Source organism: Equus asinus, chromosome 13 (genome assembly GCF_041296235.1).
Source record: "Equus asinus isolate D_3611 breed Donkey chromosome 13, EquAss-T2T_v2, whole genome shotgun sequence".
In the NCBI taxonomy this organism is placed as follows: Eukaryota; Metazoa; Chordata; class Mammalia; order Perissodactyla; family Equidae; genus Equus; species Equus asinus.
Genome location: NC_091802.1, coordinates 19,507,380 through 19,521,644, shown reverse-complemented (window position 1 = coordinate 19,521,644; position 14,265 = coordinate 19,507,380). Strand labels below are relative to the sequence as shown.

Here is a 14,265-nt window from a genome sequence, read left to right as displayed (position 1 = left end):
GAGAGAGGAAAGCCGGCCAACAATTCCAAATATAACATGCGGAGGCAAATGCTACAGAAATCTGTCTGACGGGAAGCGACCATGCTGAGGTCTGCTGAGGTAGATGCACTTCTCAATCAGACCGTTTTGGTCCCTCGGTCTGTTTGGAGGGAAACGCCATGAGAAAGCCATCAGAGGAAACCATCCAGGTTCCCGTCAGCTTCACTACAGATGCCCTATGGCGTTCACTTTATCAGTGAGAACAAGCCTATCCATCTCAAACAGAAAGATGGGTCAGGGGCAACTAGAGCTCCACCAGTTACTCTAATTTTTTTTTTTTTTAATCAATTTTCAGGCACCAGTCCATGGAGAGCAGTATTTTCAGAAAGCTCAACTTATAGCACGACAATTCACCAGGGAACATTTAAAAACATATCTCTTTCCAATTCTGCAGGGGCAGGTTTAGTAACCCCTACTGCCGCTCTGAATAATTGATAAACCAGTTAAACTTGGATAAAATAATTACACCATCACTTAAACAAATACGAAGACATCAGCTCCTCAAGTTTAATTCTTCAGTGAGGTCACGGTACTCAGCACAGGACAATTCATTCCCCCATCCAGAAGATCATTACAGAAAACCCAGAAATAGGGCTCCTAGTCTAATTGGGAAGAGAGGACTGCTCCTCATACAGAGCACTGGCCCCTGAGAAAAGATGAGACAATTAAAACAGCTTATTTGACCAGTCACTTCCTCCAGTAATTTATCTCAGAAAAATCCCCTGTGGTTATGGCTATGTCACTAAGCCCAAGAGGTAAAGTTTGCCTAGAATCACTTCTGGAACATTTTACTAGATCCTGTTCACTGCGAGGCAAGCTGGCAAGGCACACTAGAGACTGAAAAAGGACTTGTCTCACAGAGCTTTGAATGCAGACCCACAGCAGTACTGCAGTTATGACCTACAGGGTTTGCAAAACTCCATCTTCACTCTTGTGCATTCTGTACATAAGGAAAATTATCATTACTATGCTTATCTAAATAACCCAGTCTTAGCCAGTTAAAACGGGAAGCAAGAGAAAATCCAGCCACACCTCCTAACCTCACTCCCTCATGGCACAAGTAAGCAACAGTGAACAAATTAACGGGAGCACACTCAGGAATCAACATTTTCCAACACCGTTAACTGCTTGACCTCACTACTCTGGTTGAGATGGTTAATGAAGTACTTCGCTTGTGCTGGAAAGAATGTGGGGTAGGAGGCAGGAAAGTGGGATAAACCTCAGTTGCAAGAGGGCTTCCTGCCTTTGTACGAACACCTAGAATGTTCTATGATTTACATAAGTCAATGGTACATTCAGTACTCGCATCTTCAAAGGGGGAACTGGAGATGTGAAACAAGCCCTGCCTCATTTACTAGGATTCTCAAATCTCTGAGTACCAGTTCCCATTCATGGTCTCAAAACAAAAAACAAAAACAAAAAAACCAGTATTCAATGAAACGCAGCCTGGACAAGCCTGAACCTCACCAACAGCTAAAAGGCCCTTCCTTGCTCCTTCCAGTTAAAGTGGAAACTGTTAGTTGTTACAACTTGACATGATTTAGACTTACCTAATTAAAAGATTCAGAGGCTAGATTTTAGAGTTTAGAAGCCCAATCTCAGGCAAAACAGCACACTTTTTCCATGCCTGAAGTTTCTAATGAACAATTTCAGCTTTATTAAACAAATGAGATGAGATAACACAGAGCTTATAAAATTCTCACTCAATATGGGGCTAACCATTCTCGGTTAACACTAACTTCATCCTAGAGGTAAAACATTAACATATATTTTAAATCAAGAAACCTACAACTCAGTCCTAATACACACATATCAAACAAATACAATTAAAAAAAATGTAAGCCAGCTGGGAACAAGTGGTAAGCAACACAAGATATCCAAGTACAAATCTCTTCCGTACTCAAAAACAGCATAGGAAACTGGAAGAGAGAGATTTTTCCAGGTGGATTACACCTTGTAGGAAGCAAAGGCTAAAAACCACAGACCCTTCCTGCTGGTATTACTCACTTCATAATAAAAATTTTAAAGCCAGTAGCAAAGCTTCCTCCAGGATAATCATTTTTGTCCCTGCAACATCACAAGCCAAGATGGGGCACACTCCTGGGCAAAGGTGTCTTGGGAACGGTAATGGGAGCTTCCTACATAACTTCTGACCACAGACTTAATTTGCCCAGTATCAGTCATCTGTCTAATAAGTGTTCCAAAACCTGCAATTAGTACAAATATACAGTAGGCACTATTCCACAAACCAAGAGACGGAATGTGAATGGAATTGTGGACAGTGCTTAAGGAAAACCTCATTTTGTTTTTCTTTAAACAGAGAGCTGAAAAAGGCAACATCAAAAACGGGTGGGAACAAACAGAACAGCCCCTCTCCTTTCCGCCGCCTCCTCTCACAAACGACTGCCTCAGTCAACTGTTGCTGAACAACAGAACAAGACCCATCAGAACAAGACGCAATCTGATTCCCTGCGCAGATGGAGGATTTTTGTGGAGGGCAGAGGTGATTTCTACAGGCAGAAGCTGGAGTTTAAACTCTTCTTGGCCGGATTGTTCTGGGCTGAGCTGCTGAGAAGGATCAAGCAGCAGGCGATCAACCCAGGTCCCTCCCTCTCTCTTCGGTCTCTCTCCTCCCCTCGCGTTCAGTAAGGGGGGGGGGGGGGAAGCGCACAGCTTTCCAGCTCTCTCCTCCTTAAAAATGCCCTCGCGGAGCCACCGCACACAATCCTCCCCTGGAAGCAAAGAATTTTGCAGCGAAGGGCTCGTAGATCCGGAGCGAAGAAGTGAAATCGGCGCCCAAGGGCAATTTTAATTGTCTAACCCGGCCCGATTTCCTAAGAGGCGGCAGCGCGGGGAGGGGAGGGAAGAGGGAGGCAGCTCCGAGAGGCAACCGGGGGGAAGCGGAGGCAGAGAAAGGGGACCAAAGCGGCGAGATCCCAGCCCCGGCCCCCGAGGAGCTTCTGCAGAAAGGACTCCGGGGCTACCCCCACTGTTCCCCGGGAGACGTTTGCAAATCATATATGCAGCCAAAATGGCGCTGAGAATAAAAATATAATTTAAAGGCAGGTCGCCATATTGTAAACAGAGAAGCAGAGAAGAGGCGGACTCGAGAGAGACACCCTCCATGATTTCTTCCACAGCCGCAAGCGCCCAGGCGCCCGGTCCCGCGGGTCTGGACCAGGGCGGCTCAGGCGGCCGAGGGCTCCGCGCACCCACCCCGAGGAGAACCCAGCGCAGCAGGAGCCCGAGGGCGGCGGGCGCGCGGGCAGACAAGCAGCACAGGGCCTGGAGCTCCTCCCCTTCCTCCCCCGCCACCGCCGGCCGTGCCCTGCCGGCTCTGTCCCGGCTACCCGGCGACTTCCAATCCCAGATGGGGCTCTCCTCACTCCTCCCAACCCCCACCTCGGGGTCCGGACCCACCACTGCTCGTCCCCCCGCAAAACAGCCAGATGCGGGCAGACACCTGGGGGCGGGGAGGCGCTCGTCCCAGTGGCTGCAGAAAGTCAGCTAGCGGCTGCAAGCGCCCGTTATTTCAGCAGGCTGGGGTAGGCCGGGTGAAGGAATGTGCCGAGAAGGGTCCGCCAAGGGCCTCCAAAGGGGTCCCCAAACCTTACCAGCACTGGAGGTGAAAGGCGGCCGGGCAGTGGTCACAGCACAGGAGATCCCCACCTTCTTTGCAGCTATCGCAGCTGTCGTGATTGGTGGCCCTGCCGCTTCTCCGGGGCTCCTTCTCAGGCTTCCGACTCCGCTTTTCTGCCTCGTCCGTCTTGGGGGGAGCCAGCAGAGCTTGTATTTGCTGCACACACATACAAACGGCGTGTGTGCACACTCGGAGCTCCCGGGCGGTCCGTCGCCCCCCCGACGCGGCTTCTCCGTCACCCACCCCTCTCCCCCCCTTTGTCCTTCTTCCTCCCATCCAGGCTGCTCCCAGAACCTCTCAGCCCCCGGAACCAGGGGGAGCCCACCCTAACCGCGTTCCTGCAGCACAACAACGAGAACAGCTTCTTCCAAATGGGGAGGATCAGGGTAGGGGGATGGGGAGAGGGTGCGCGGTTCCCTTCTCGCCACTTCCTTGTATGGACAGTGGGGGACTCTAAAGCCAGGCTCGGGAAAGGCCTGAAGCCCGGTACCCGGACGTGCTGGGGGAAGCACAAAGGGGCCGACAAGAAGGGGGTGGGGAGGCCCGCCGGTGCAACGAGATGGAGTGGGCTGGCGCCTCGGGAGAGCGAATCGAGGGCGGCGGGTAGGTGAAACTGCTGCAAACGTCCTCGGAGCCTGAGCTCAGCCCCCCAAATTGCAAAGATGGGAGGGAGAGTCTGAGGGAGGAAGAACCCCTCCTCCCCTGGCCCTCTTGCGCTGCGAGCTCAGGACCGGCTTTGTGGGGCGGAGGGCGGAGGTTCCCTCCCGACGCTGGGGGAAGGGGATGAGGAGGGCCACTCTTACCTCCATCAGCCCCCCCGACGTGTCCAAGTCGTACACGATCGTCTTGGTCTCCATTTTCTCCCACATTCATCCACCTCCCGGGCTGGGCGCTTTCTGCTCCGGCCCCCCCAGCCCCGTGGGGAGGGGGGAAGCGGGGGGAGGGGACGCTCCTGACCCCGGCCCCCCTTCTTTTTTCCCAACACGGGTCCCGACTTCCTCGCCCTGGCTCCCCCCCACCCCCCGGCCCCCAGTCCCCGGGACGGCAGCGTCCTCCCCACGGGCCGTGAGGGGGGAGCGGCCCCTCAGCCCCGGCCCGGCGGCTGGCTGCACGGTGGGTCCCGGCTCCGGGGGTCAGGCCTCGGCGGGGCCTAGTCCCACAGGCTAAAGCCGGCGCTGGCGACCGCTGGTCCGGCCGGGAAGGCTGGCGGGCGCTGCCATCCCGGGGTTGGGGGGGATCGGAGGAGGGGTTAGAGGTTAGGTGAGGTTGTGGTACGTGAGGTGACTGCGGGGAGGGTGATGGGGGGTGGTCCCCGGGCTCCGCCTCTCGCCGCCGCCGCCGTCTGCGTCCCGGCTGCCGCGCACTTGGCGCAAACTTACCGCGAGCGCCCGCAAAGCCACCCGCGCAGGCGCCCCGGGATCGCCGCTCGCCGCGCGCAACCGCAGTGACAGCCGGCGGCCGGGCCCCCGCGCAGCCGCAGTGAGAGGGTACCCCCCAGCGCGCAGCCGCGCTGGCATTCGTCTGGAGCGCCGAAGCCCCGCCTTTCTGCCCTGCGCCAGCGCATTGAGATAAGAGGGCGGGACCTGAGGTCTCGCGCAGGCGCCTGGGAGAGCTTGTAAGGGTCACAGCGCAGCCGCAGGAATATGGGGACTCTTCATCCATTGGTGTCCATTGGTGTTTGTGTATAGACCAAGAGTACTCTGTTCCCGCGCAGGCGTGTTGAGGATGCTCTCCTCCCGCCCCACAACAACACAGCCGGCTCCCGCGCAGGCGTATTGTCAACTGCAGGCCCTAACAAGAATGCTTCTCTTTTCGCCATTTTGGTAATGGGATATAGGCTACCATGTCCTTGGAGTCCTCAGGCATGAACAGGAGGAGCAAGGTGTGGTGTTGGCTGGAGCTGGTAGGCTGTCGGTGACAAGAGTGCTCCTAGGGATGTTGTACTGGACTGTTTGGTTCCAGCGTCAGGTGTGGCTGGACCAGGCGCCATATTGGTAAAGAGAAAAGAAAAGCCATCGCGCCGGAAAACATGCTTTTGGTATCGGGTTGGACGGCTGCTGTACCCACTTCCCTCCGACTCCCGAGAGCTAATTTTAACCTGAGCATCCCTGCTTTGCGTAGTGGTGGCACCATGGAGAGTTCCGCCTGCCCGTTACTACCCTCTCTTGATCACTGTCCCCGAAAACTGTTCTTCAAGAGGAAGCCAAAAGCGAAGACTTTATAATACTGACAACGCCCAGCTACCTGCCTACAGTGGACTTCAACTCCCAGTTTGCAATGCGCAAGGGGTCCAAAGGGCGAACGGGAGCGCATTGCACCCTGGGAGTAAGAATCGCGCTCGGTCTTGGATTGTGGGAGCCGTAGTTCCGTGTGCGTGCGATGCACTGTACGTGGGATGGACTCAGGGAAGAGTGATTTGCCCGCCGGGAAGGGATACTTTTGAGAGCTGCAATGTTGCATGCTGGGATTTGTAGTCTGAGAGCCTCACCTAGAATTCTAGGCGGGGCTTCATGCTTCCTCTAAGGCGCCCGCCCCTCCCCTTGGTATCGCTTTCAGAGATGGCCAGTTAACTCTGCCTGACCACAGATGAAGCAGTGGCATCGTTGTGCCAGACACTAGGCGTTTAGTTGGCATCGTTACCAGGTAGTTATGTCCTGCTCACTTTTGATGTTAAAGTATACTTAGCATTCTTAGAAGCGTAAAACTGGAAAGAGCTTAGACCATCTGTATTAATCCTCCTCATTTGCACATGCACAGAGAGGAGCAGTTATTTGCCTAGTTAACATGGTGACTTTATGGCAGACCTAGGAATGAAACATTTCTTGATTCCCGGGCCAGGACACTGTCTTAAGTGCCTATGAGAAGTTGTTGCTGCTCCTTCTTTTGGGATAGTAAGGAGGATGGGTTAGATAGGGTGAGGATGTCAGTGTGTAGTCTTAGGTTTCTGTTTTTCTGACTTTTCTGATTATCCTCCTGGTGCTTTGGAAGAATGATAAGGTCATGGGCCTTTTTGATTGGGGAGGGAGAATGTCATGTAAATTGATCGCTCTCTGCCGTCTACTAGCCTCAGCAAACAAGAAATCTTAGTGGCTATGGACCAGAGATGTGGCCGTCAGAGTGAGGAGGGCTGAACTAGATGTATGGAAGTGGCTAGACCTCATCTCTTCTGGGGCTTTATTTCATGCCATAGGTCCTCAAAAGTTGGAAGCTCACGTGCCCTCTCTCACTGGTGTCCTTCCTACTGCTCAGGGCCCAGCTGTGCTGCTGTGTCAGCCCGAAGGCTTTATGGGGCAGATAAGTAAGCCATTGGCACATGCCCAACGAGCAAGGTTTTACTTTAATCAACACCATCATTTCCAGTTGAGAACAGGAGCGGGCGGTGGGCTAATGAGGAGAATAATACTTGACTCTGTTGACAAGTGCCAGGGGAACCAATCACTCCACACACTTTCTTCTTGAAACTTGGAGGGTGAGGTCATCCCCGCGGGGCCAGGAGTTGGTGCCACCTTGGAGAGCTCCAGCCCAGGATGTTCAAGGGGGATTGAGGAGAGCAGGTGGGATGCAGATGCCTTCAGAAGTGACCTCTTCTGGCTAATCTAGGCACTGCACTCCGCATAGATTGGAGCCTCTCCATCTTTCAAGGTGGCCTGTGCTAGAGCCAGGAGGTGGACAGCCATGAGTAGTCAAGATCTCCCTGTTGGAAGACTGCAGAAGCAGAATGTGCTGGTTGCTGCTATTATTTCCTTTAGGGATTTTTTTCCTCTGGCTTCTGAGTTCCCATACCTCCCTGTTGCCTGCCTCTTGCTCTTACTCTGGACAGCAGCCATGCAGAGCACACCTCTAAGCATGGATGTGCTTGCTGGGGACCAAGGCTGGGCAAACATTTCATCTTAGGAGTTGCTGGGGGCCATAGGGACTGAGAGGGACCAATTCTGGCAAACTTAAACAAACCCTCTCCAGCCACCTCTTGCCGGAGCCCAGGGCTTTTGCTAAAAGAGGAGCCAAGCCCCTAAGCTGCATTGCCCCTCCTCCTGACAGTTTGGATGTTCTCTGAGGCCAAGACAGACTAGGGCCTCATGTTCAGGCGTTCAGTCTCTGATTCCTATTCCCATTTCCTGAGCCTTGCTAGCTGGGAAAGAAGGGGAAAGAGAGATGCATCAGGCTTCCTTGGCCTTGTCAGCAATACAGTGACATTGAGAAGGGACTTGGGAGTTTGCCAGTTCGTACTTCTGAACCTGGCACAGAGGAGGAAATGGGGCATTGGGCAGATAAGCAGTTGGGTTCCTGGGCTCCCATACCCTGGTGGCACCAGCCATTTGGGCCTCTCATTTCACCTGCCATCTGTAACACTGACCTTATTCGGACAGTGGTTCCTACAGCACCTGCATGTAACTAGTTTTTTATAAAATCCAGGGATGATCAGTTGGTGGGTCCAGCATGCCTTCTAGTCCTGAAGTCCACATCCCATTTATCTCCCACCTCTCTTCCCTCCAAGAAAGCACCATCCACCTGGCCATTGCTTGTTTTTTTCAAAAACACCATTTTAATAAGGAAACAACAGAAATAGAAGATTGTTCTCTGGCTGGTGCCCAGACCCCACATAATACATTACATGTACAAAATGGCCTGCAGCCAGCTCCTGGGCCTCTCCCTGGGGCTCTCTGACCCCCTGTTCCATGCCAAATTCCTGGGCCCTTGGATCTCTGCTCCTCTCCAACTATGACTGCCCACTTCCGTTATCCCAAAACACAGTGGACAGGAAGGGAACCTGGCAAGTGGTTTGGATTGGAGGAGGGACTAGTGGGAAAGAGGATGTTTGTAACATCCAGATTGACATCAGGGGAAGGTCTCCCTCTCCTCAGGGTGAGGGCTGCCAGGGAAGCAGTGGGGTGGCCTGCTTTGGTGTGGAGCATGAAGGGAAGCCCAACCTGAGCTTGGGGTAGGGTCCCTAAACCCCTTAGGATCCCTTATATTTATTGCCTCTATGGGGAAGGGACAAGAGGCAGAACTGTCCATTCCTGGGGCCTTAGGGAAAGACTTGAGACCTCCCCAGGGAGCTGATGTCAGCATGTCAGGATTCCCCATAGGTCATTGTTGAGAGCAGTTTTGGCCATTGGTGATGGCCCTGTGCGGAGCACCCTGGCATAGTTTCTGCCACCATCAAGTTAACCCTACTCCAGGGTGCTATGTGCCAGGGCTGGATAGTGGTCACGTGGAGAGAGGTGCTCCCACTCTGCCTGCCAATTTCAGGCTAGAGGTCCAGGGCATGAAGGAGGGTCAAGAGAATGCTGGTTCTTGAAGCATGTGCTCCTGCTATGTTCTTCCCAGAGGCATATGCTCCCTGACCTGGACCCAAAGAAGGGCCTCAAGTGGGCAGTGGTACCAAGAAAATAGGCCTTGGTGGGCTCTGCAGGTGGGGAAGGGCACAACTTCTTGAGAGATTGGTGATGTCTCTTCCCAGGTGGTATGTACAGGAAGTGGAGGGACAGCAGGAAGCTGGCTCTGCTGCTAGGCTATGATGCATGGCTGAGCTGGCTTCTCCAGATTGCCTCCACCTAGATGGAGACTTCATATTCTCTCGTCTCCTGCAAAGGAAAGAGACTGCTGGGAGTTGGAAACTTGTATAAGGTTTGCCAGCCCATAATCCACCTTCCCAAGGAAAAGGGAAAGAGTGAGAGGGCGTGGCAGGACCCTCATATGTACCTGCCCAAGGGAGTATAGAATTGGGCCATCAAGGCTGGCATGGGTACTTACTCCAGTCTCATAAGTCGGATTGTCAAACGCTGACTCCACGGTGATGCGGTCGTAGGGGCGGGGTCTTGTCCGGGGCAGCTGCAGGGGACTTTTCCCCTGGAGCCTACAGGGCAGAGAAGCCTGTGAGTCGGGAGTGCTGGGGTGAGTCAGGTATGCAGGTCAGGAAGGGAAGCCAGACTCACCTGGAGAAGTAGAGGTACACCCCCCCCACCAAGAGTGTCATCGCCACCAGAGGCAAGAAGATGGCAGCTGCAATGTGGGCAGCATCCAGAGTGCTGGAGGCAGCAGGCGCCTTGGCAACTGAAAATACAGAGGGTGGGATTAGGGCAGAGGTCCCTGTCACCTGGAGCTCACATCCTTTCACCTCTGCCCAGGGACATCTGGCCACTAGCTCCCTCTAGCTGGCTGGGGGCAGGGAAGGAGCTTTTTGCCTTGCTAGTCCCGGACCTCTCTTTCTCTGTCCTCCCTCCTTGGGGAACCCATGGCCTGGGAGCTGTGAGAACCAAGGGCAGGGAGACTACTTCCCTGGCCTCAAGGGGGCTCACCATCCAGGTTGCGGCCGCTGTAGAACCCATCCAGAGAGGCTGGAACAAGAGGGGAGGGCCAAGGGCAGTGGTGAGCCCAACGGACCAAACCACTAAGCCTGGGAGCGGGCTGATCATGGGAAGGATTTGTCCAAGGAGAGCCCACCCCAGCCTTTGTCTTGGTGTCACCAGGTCAGAAGGATCTGGCAGACACTGGGGAGACCAAAGGTAAGATGAAGGGGGTGTGGGCTGGGGGTTCTGGTTCTCAACATTTGACATCTTTGCCAGAGCAGCCCTATGGGCCAGGCAGGGCTTCTGGGGGTGGCGGAGCACTCACCAGCCCTACAGATGGGTGGGGGGTCACTCCAGTGTGAGGGGTGCCCGGGCACACACTTGATGCTGGCCTGGCCTTTTAGCACGTAGCCAGGGGCACATGAGAAGTGCACAGTAGCTCCCGCTGGGTGTAGCCGCTTCTCAGGACTGCGGGCACCATTTTCAGGGGCGCTGAGGCCATGGCACGGCTTGAGCTGTTCCACTGCAAAGCAGTCAGATCCCAGTGAGGATGCCAGGCCCCTAGCCTCCGGAGGCAGCATATTTTATCTGCCACCAAAGGCTCCCCCTCCTACCCATTTGACACTTACGGAGGCATTTGGGGGCCCGGTCGCTCCACTTGGGGGTGCTCGCTTGGCGGTCATGGCAGGTGAGGATGGCACTACCCGTCAGCACAAAACCCTGGTCACAGATATACTGCACAGTGGCCCCCACAGGAAACTTGGGGCTAGATATGAGGCGTCGGCTGTGTTCCACGTCCCCAGGGTCATGGCAGGAAGTCACTATGGGTAGCAGGTGATGGGGGGAAGTAGACCAAGTAGAGCTCAACAAAAGCCAGTCCACCATGGCTTTGTTCCAAGCCAGCCAAATTCTTCATCCCATATGGCTCTACTGCCTATTTTTCTCTCCCTGCCAATTTGCTGGAGTATCCCCTCATCTGACCCCTTCCCATGCATCACAGTCAACAAACATTGATTGGCCATCTACCAGGAATGAAATACTTGGAGTACTTGGTGGATAACCCTATGAAAAGGTATTATCCCATTCCACAGATGAGGAAACTGAGGCTATGAGAAGCGAAGGAACTTCAAGGATACTGGGTAATAACAGCTGAAGTCTGGTTCAGAATCCAGGAAAGAGGCTTTTAGGTTGTGTTGGGGAGGGGAACATGGGGAAGAGGTACTCACCTCTCTGACAGGAGGGCAGGTCCTCACTCCAGGTTAGGTCCCACTGGCACATGAGGACACTGGATCCCACCACCTGGTAGCCGGGGTAGCACTGGTAAGTGATGACAGTGCCGTGCACCAGCTCAGGCTGTGACGGGCTCTTCCAGCCATTGGGGATCTCAGGTAGCTCCGGACACGTGTCATTGCGGGGAACCTCTAGGGGCACAGGGGCAGCAAGATGCAGGTTCTCAGCCAGCACCAAAGCAGCTGTGCTAGCCTCCTTTCCCCTTAGGGCACTCTGGCTCCTACCAGTTTGTCCCGGGCTTAGTCCTGGGCAGGCTCAGTGATTCATTCCTCTCTGCTCACAGCCCCCTCCTTGCCTGTCCCTGACATTGTTCTGTCTCCTAGATTCCAGGGTTATCATCTAGTAGTAGGCTTTGGCCTTACTTCCAAAGGCACGTTGGCTTGTTCCTCCCTCCTGAGAGAGGGGCCAGGTAGGGTGGGGAAAGTTGTTACTTCTATTAAAGATTGTCGGAAAGATAGAAACCGACACTTTTCTTTAGTTCCCTATTTTTGTTATGAAGTTCTTCCTGCTGCCTGCCCCAATCCCTCTTGCTGCATTTGAAGGCTCCCCTTCTGTCATTGGGCCCTTAGGGAAGATGGAGAGCATCTTCCTTCAGGTGATACCTGGAGCTTTTCCTGCTCTCCCCTGTCAGATAAGAGCACTCAGGCCTCTCTGGGTCTGTGTTCTCCCCCAGGCAGCAGGGCAGGGCGGGGGCAAGCTCACCAAAGAAGTGGATGACAAAGCCCTGCTGATAACCCAGCACCGATGCCCCGGGGTCTGACTGGAACTGGATGGTGACGTCAGCCATGGAGGTAAAGAGCTTGAAGTGGCCACGGGGTCCTGAGTACTGGCCCAGGACCCGGGCTGTCAAGTCATCCCCATCGTAGAAGGTAAGTACATCACCAGGACCTATGCGCAGCCTGTGGAGGAGGACTGTCAGGGAGAGTAGGCCTGGGGGCCCCAGGATGGGCTGGGCAAGAGATGTCCCCAGAGCTCAGGAGTTGGCTTGGCCTAGCCTAGCGGGCACTCACACTCGGACGTCCAGCATGATGCGCTTGTCCTCCTCCACATGCACGCCCCAGATGCAGTCCTGCCCACGGCCGTAGGGCTCCGGCCAGTTAGGGGAGAGCACCACGCCGGCCGAGTCTGTGATCTCCCCACTGCACACGGCTGGAAGGTAGGCAGGCCCGGGAGGCGCGTCCCATCTGCGTTCCCCCCAGTGCCATGTCCTGGGGCTGCCACCTGCCCACAGCAGTGCCTACCCATTGCTAGGAACTCCCACCTCCTCCTCGGGGGAAGCTCGAATCACAGATGTCACAGGGCCTCTGTGGCCCCAAGCTCTGCTGCTGGCTCCCTGGTGCCCACCCTGCTTCCTGCCCCTGGCAGGCCCATCCACTGGGGCCTACTGACCTCGACAGGCCGGCTCTGTCTCATTCCACTGAGGATCGTGGGGGTCAACGCACTCAATGATGATGGAGCCCTGCTCCAGGGTGTAGCCAGGGTCACAGCTGAACTCCACAGTGGTACCCACAGGGTAGGAGGGTGCGCTGCTGCTGAAGTTGCCGTATTTGACAAAGGGCTCATAGCAGTGGCCCTGCTGGAAGGCTGTAAACCACAGGGCCCAGCCCAGCTCAGCCTCGACAGGGGCAAACACGGGGGGCAGATGTCCTCCTACTTCTCGCCCCAAGGCCTTTCTCTTCCTGACTGTGAACACATGTCCTGGGCTTGGCGCATGGGCCAGGGACAGCCAGAGCATCCATCCTTATTATGCTCAGGAGGCCCTCTTGATCACCATTGTGTTCCCAGCACCTAGTTTTGTGCTTAGTACAAGAGGGTGCTTAATAAATGTTTATTTGAATGAATTAATGAATGCATGCATGCATGAGTGGTTCTAGAATGTCTCTTGCAGCAATTCTCTTTCCCTAAGAATTGAGGCCTTTTTTGCTCTTTGAACTCTAGAGAAATTACTCTCTTGGACCGGAGGGCCTGGGTTGAGGCAGGAGTCTCCTGCAAAGACGGGGTAGGAATCCTGGACTTGAAGGGAGGGTCAAGGAGAGGGGCCTAAGTGCTAGGTGAGCAAAAGCCAAGTTGGAATGCAGGCGGAGACGCAGGGGATGTGAGAGAAGAGACCCCAGGCTCAAGTCCCCCGCCCAAGCCCCCCCGCCCCTGGATAGGCCCCAGCAGGCTTACCCTCATAGCGCAAGGCCATGCCCGCAGCTGCCCCACTGCTGTCAGTACTGAGCTCCACAAAGAAGTGTCGGCCAGAGCTGAGCAGGCCCTCAATTGGCAGGTACTCCACCTCATAGGAATCGTACACGGGTGGGGCCTCCACGTTGTCCCCATTGCGGATGATGAGCCTGGGCCAGGAGAGCAGCAGCTGTGTGGCTGGTTGCTGACCCAGGTGGGGTGTGGCCCCAGGCTTGGGTACTGTCCCTCCAGCAGGTGTTACCAGGCCAGGCCCTCCCATCCCAGCGGGACATCGCCTCACCTGTCATCATCCTCTGCCAGGGAAACCTTCTCAAAGTGCAAGTGTAGCCGCTGGCCCTCAGGAGCCTCCAGCAGCCAGTGGCAGGTGAGGTTGCTGCTGTAGTTGCCCGGGAAGCCCGGGGAGACGACACGGCCAGTGGTGGCATTGCGGATCACTCCACCGCAGGCAGCTGCGAGACAGTGGCAGGACTGTGGGTGGGGCCCCTGGCTGCATCCTGGACAGCCCCACAAGCCTTCCAGCCCATCCCAGCTCTGTCCTCTCCGCATGGGGCAGCAGGGATCTTTGCCTTCGTGGTCCTGAAGGTCAATCCTTTGCCCCTGTGATCCTGCAGCTCCAGGCAGCCTGGAGTCCAGAATCCTACCTCCTGACCTTTCACACCTCTGGAACTATTCATGAGCAATTCCCTTGACTGGTAGCTCTCCCACTGCCTAGCTGTATGGCCCTGGGTGAGTCACTTTCTCTACTGACTCCTCTGGGAGGCCTCCCCTGACTCCCCCCATTTGGACTTTATTAAAGCCCCTTACTCAGGGCTCCAACCT

At 55.0% G+C, this 14,265-nt stretch overlaps 2 protein-coding genes across 9 annotated transcripts in view; both read right to left on the bottom strand.

Annotated features, from left to right (window-relative positions):
• PHF12 (PHD finger protein 12) overlaps window positions 1–4,686 on the bottom strand; it is a 37,082-nt gene extending 32,396 nt beyond the window's left edge. For all 3 annotated transcript variants that reach the window (XR_011493688.1, XM_014830937.3, XM_070482691.1), the window contains exons 1-2: window positions 4,483–4,686; window positions 3,654–3,835 (exon numbers count right to left, since the gene is read on the bottom strand). Coding sequence is in view for 2 of the 3 variants with exons in the window: in XM_014830937.3 (XP_014686423.1) it covers window positions 3,654–3,835; window positions 4,483–4,548 (248 nt within the window). In the remaining variant the exon portion in view is untranslated. The remainder of the gene's footprint in view (window positions 1–3,653; window positions 3,836–4,482) is intronic.
• A 2,313-nt stretch (window positions 4,687–6,999) lies between these two features.
• Window positions 7,000–14,265, bottom strand: part of SEZ6 (seizure related 6 homolog) — a 46,449-nt gene continuing 39,183 nt past the window's right edge. For 2 of the 6 annotated variants that reach the window (XM_044745514.2, XM_070482692.1), the window contains 12 exons: window positions 13,727–13,895; window positions 13,429–13,595; window positions 12,649–12,843; window positions 12,270–12,408; window positions 11,962–12,158; window positions 11,196–11,390; window positions 10,599–10,790; window positions 10,295–10,492; window positions 9,979–10,017; window positions 9,616–9,733; window positions 9,434–9,536; window positions 7,000–9,280 (listed from right to left, as the gene is read on the bottom strand). In XM_044745514.2, the coding sequence (XP_044601449.1) occupies window positions 9,248–9,280; window positions 9,434–9,536; window positions 9,616–9,733; window positions 9,979–10,017; window positions 10,295–10,492; window positions 10,599–10,790; window positions 11,196–11,390; window positions 11,962–12,158; window positions 12,270–12,408; window positions 12,649–12,843; window positions 13,429–13,595; window positions 13,727–13,895 (1,745 nt within the window). In that variant the 3' untranslated portion in view covers window positions 7,000–9,247. The remainder of the gene's footprint in view (window positions 9,281–9,433; window positions 9,537–9,615; window positions 9,734–9,978; window positions 10,018–10,294; window positions 10,493–10,598; window positions 10,791–11,195; window positions 11,391–11,961; window positions 12,159–12,269; window positions 12,409–12,648; window positions 12,844–13,428; window positions 13,596–13,726; window positions 13,896–14,265) is intronic. The other 4 variants (XM_044745515.2, XM_070482693.1, XM_044745516.2 and 1 more) reach the window with 3 other exon arrangements.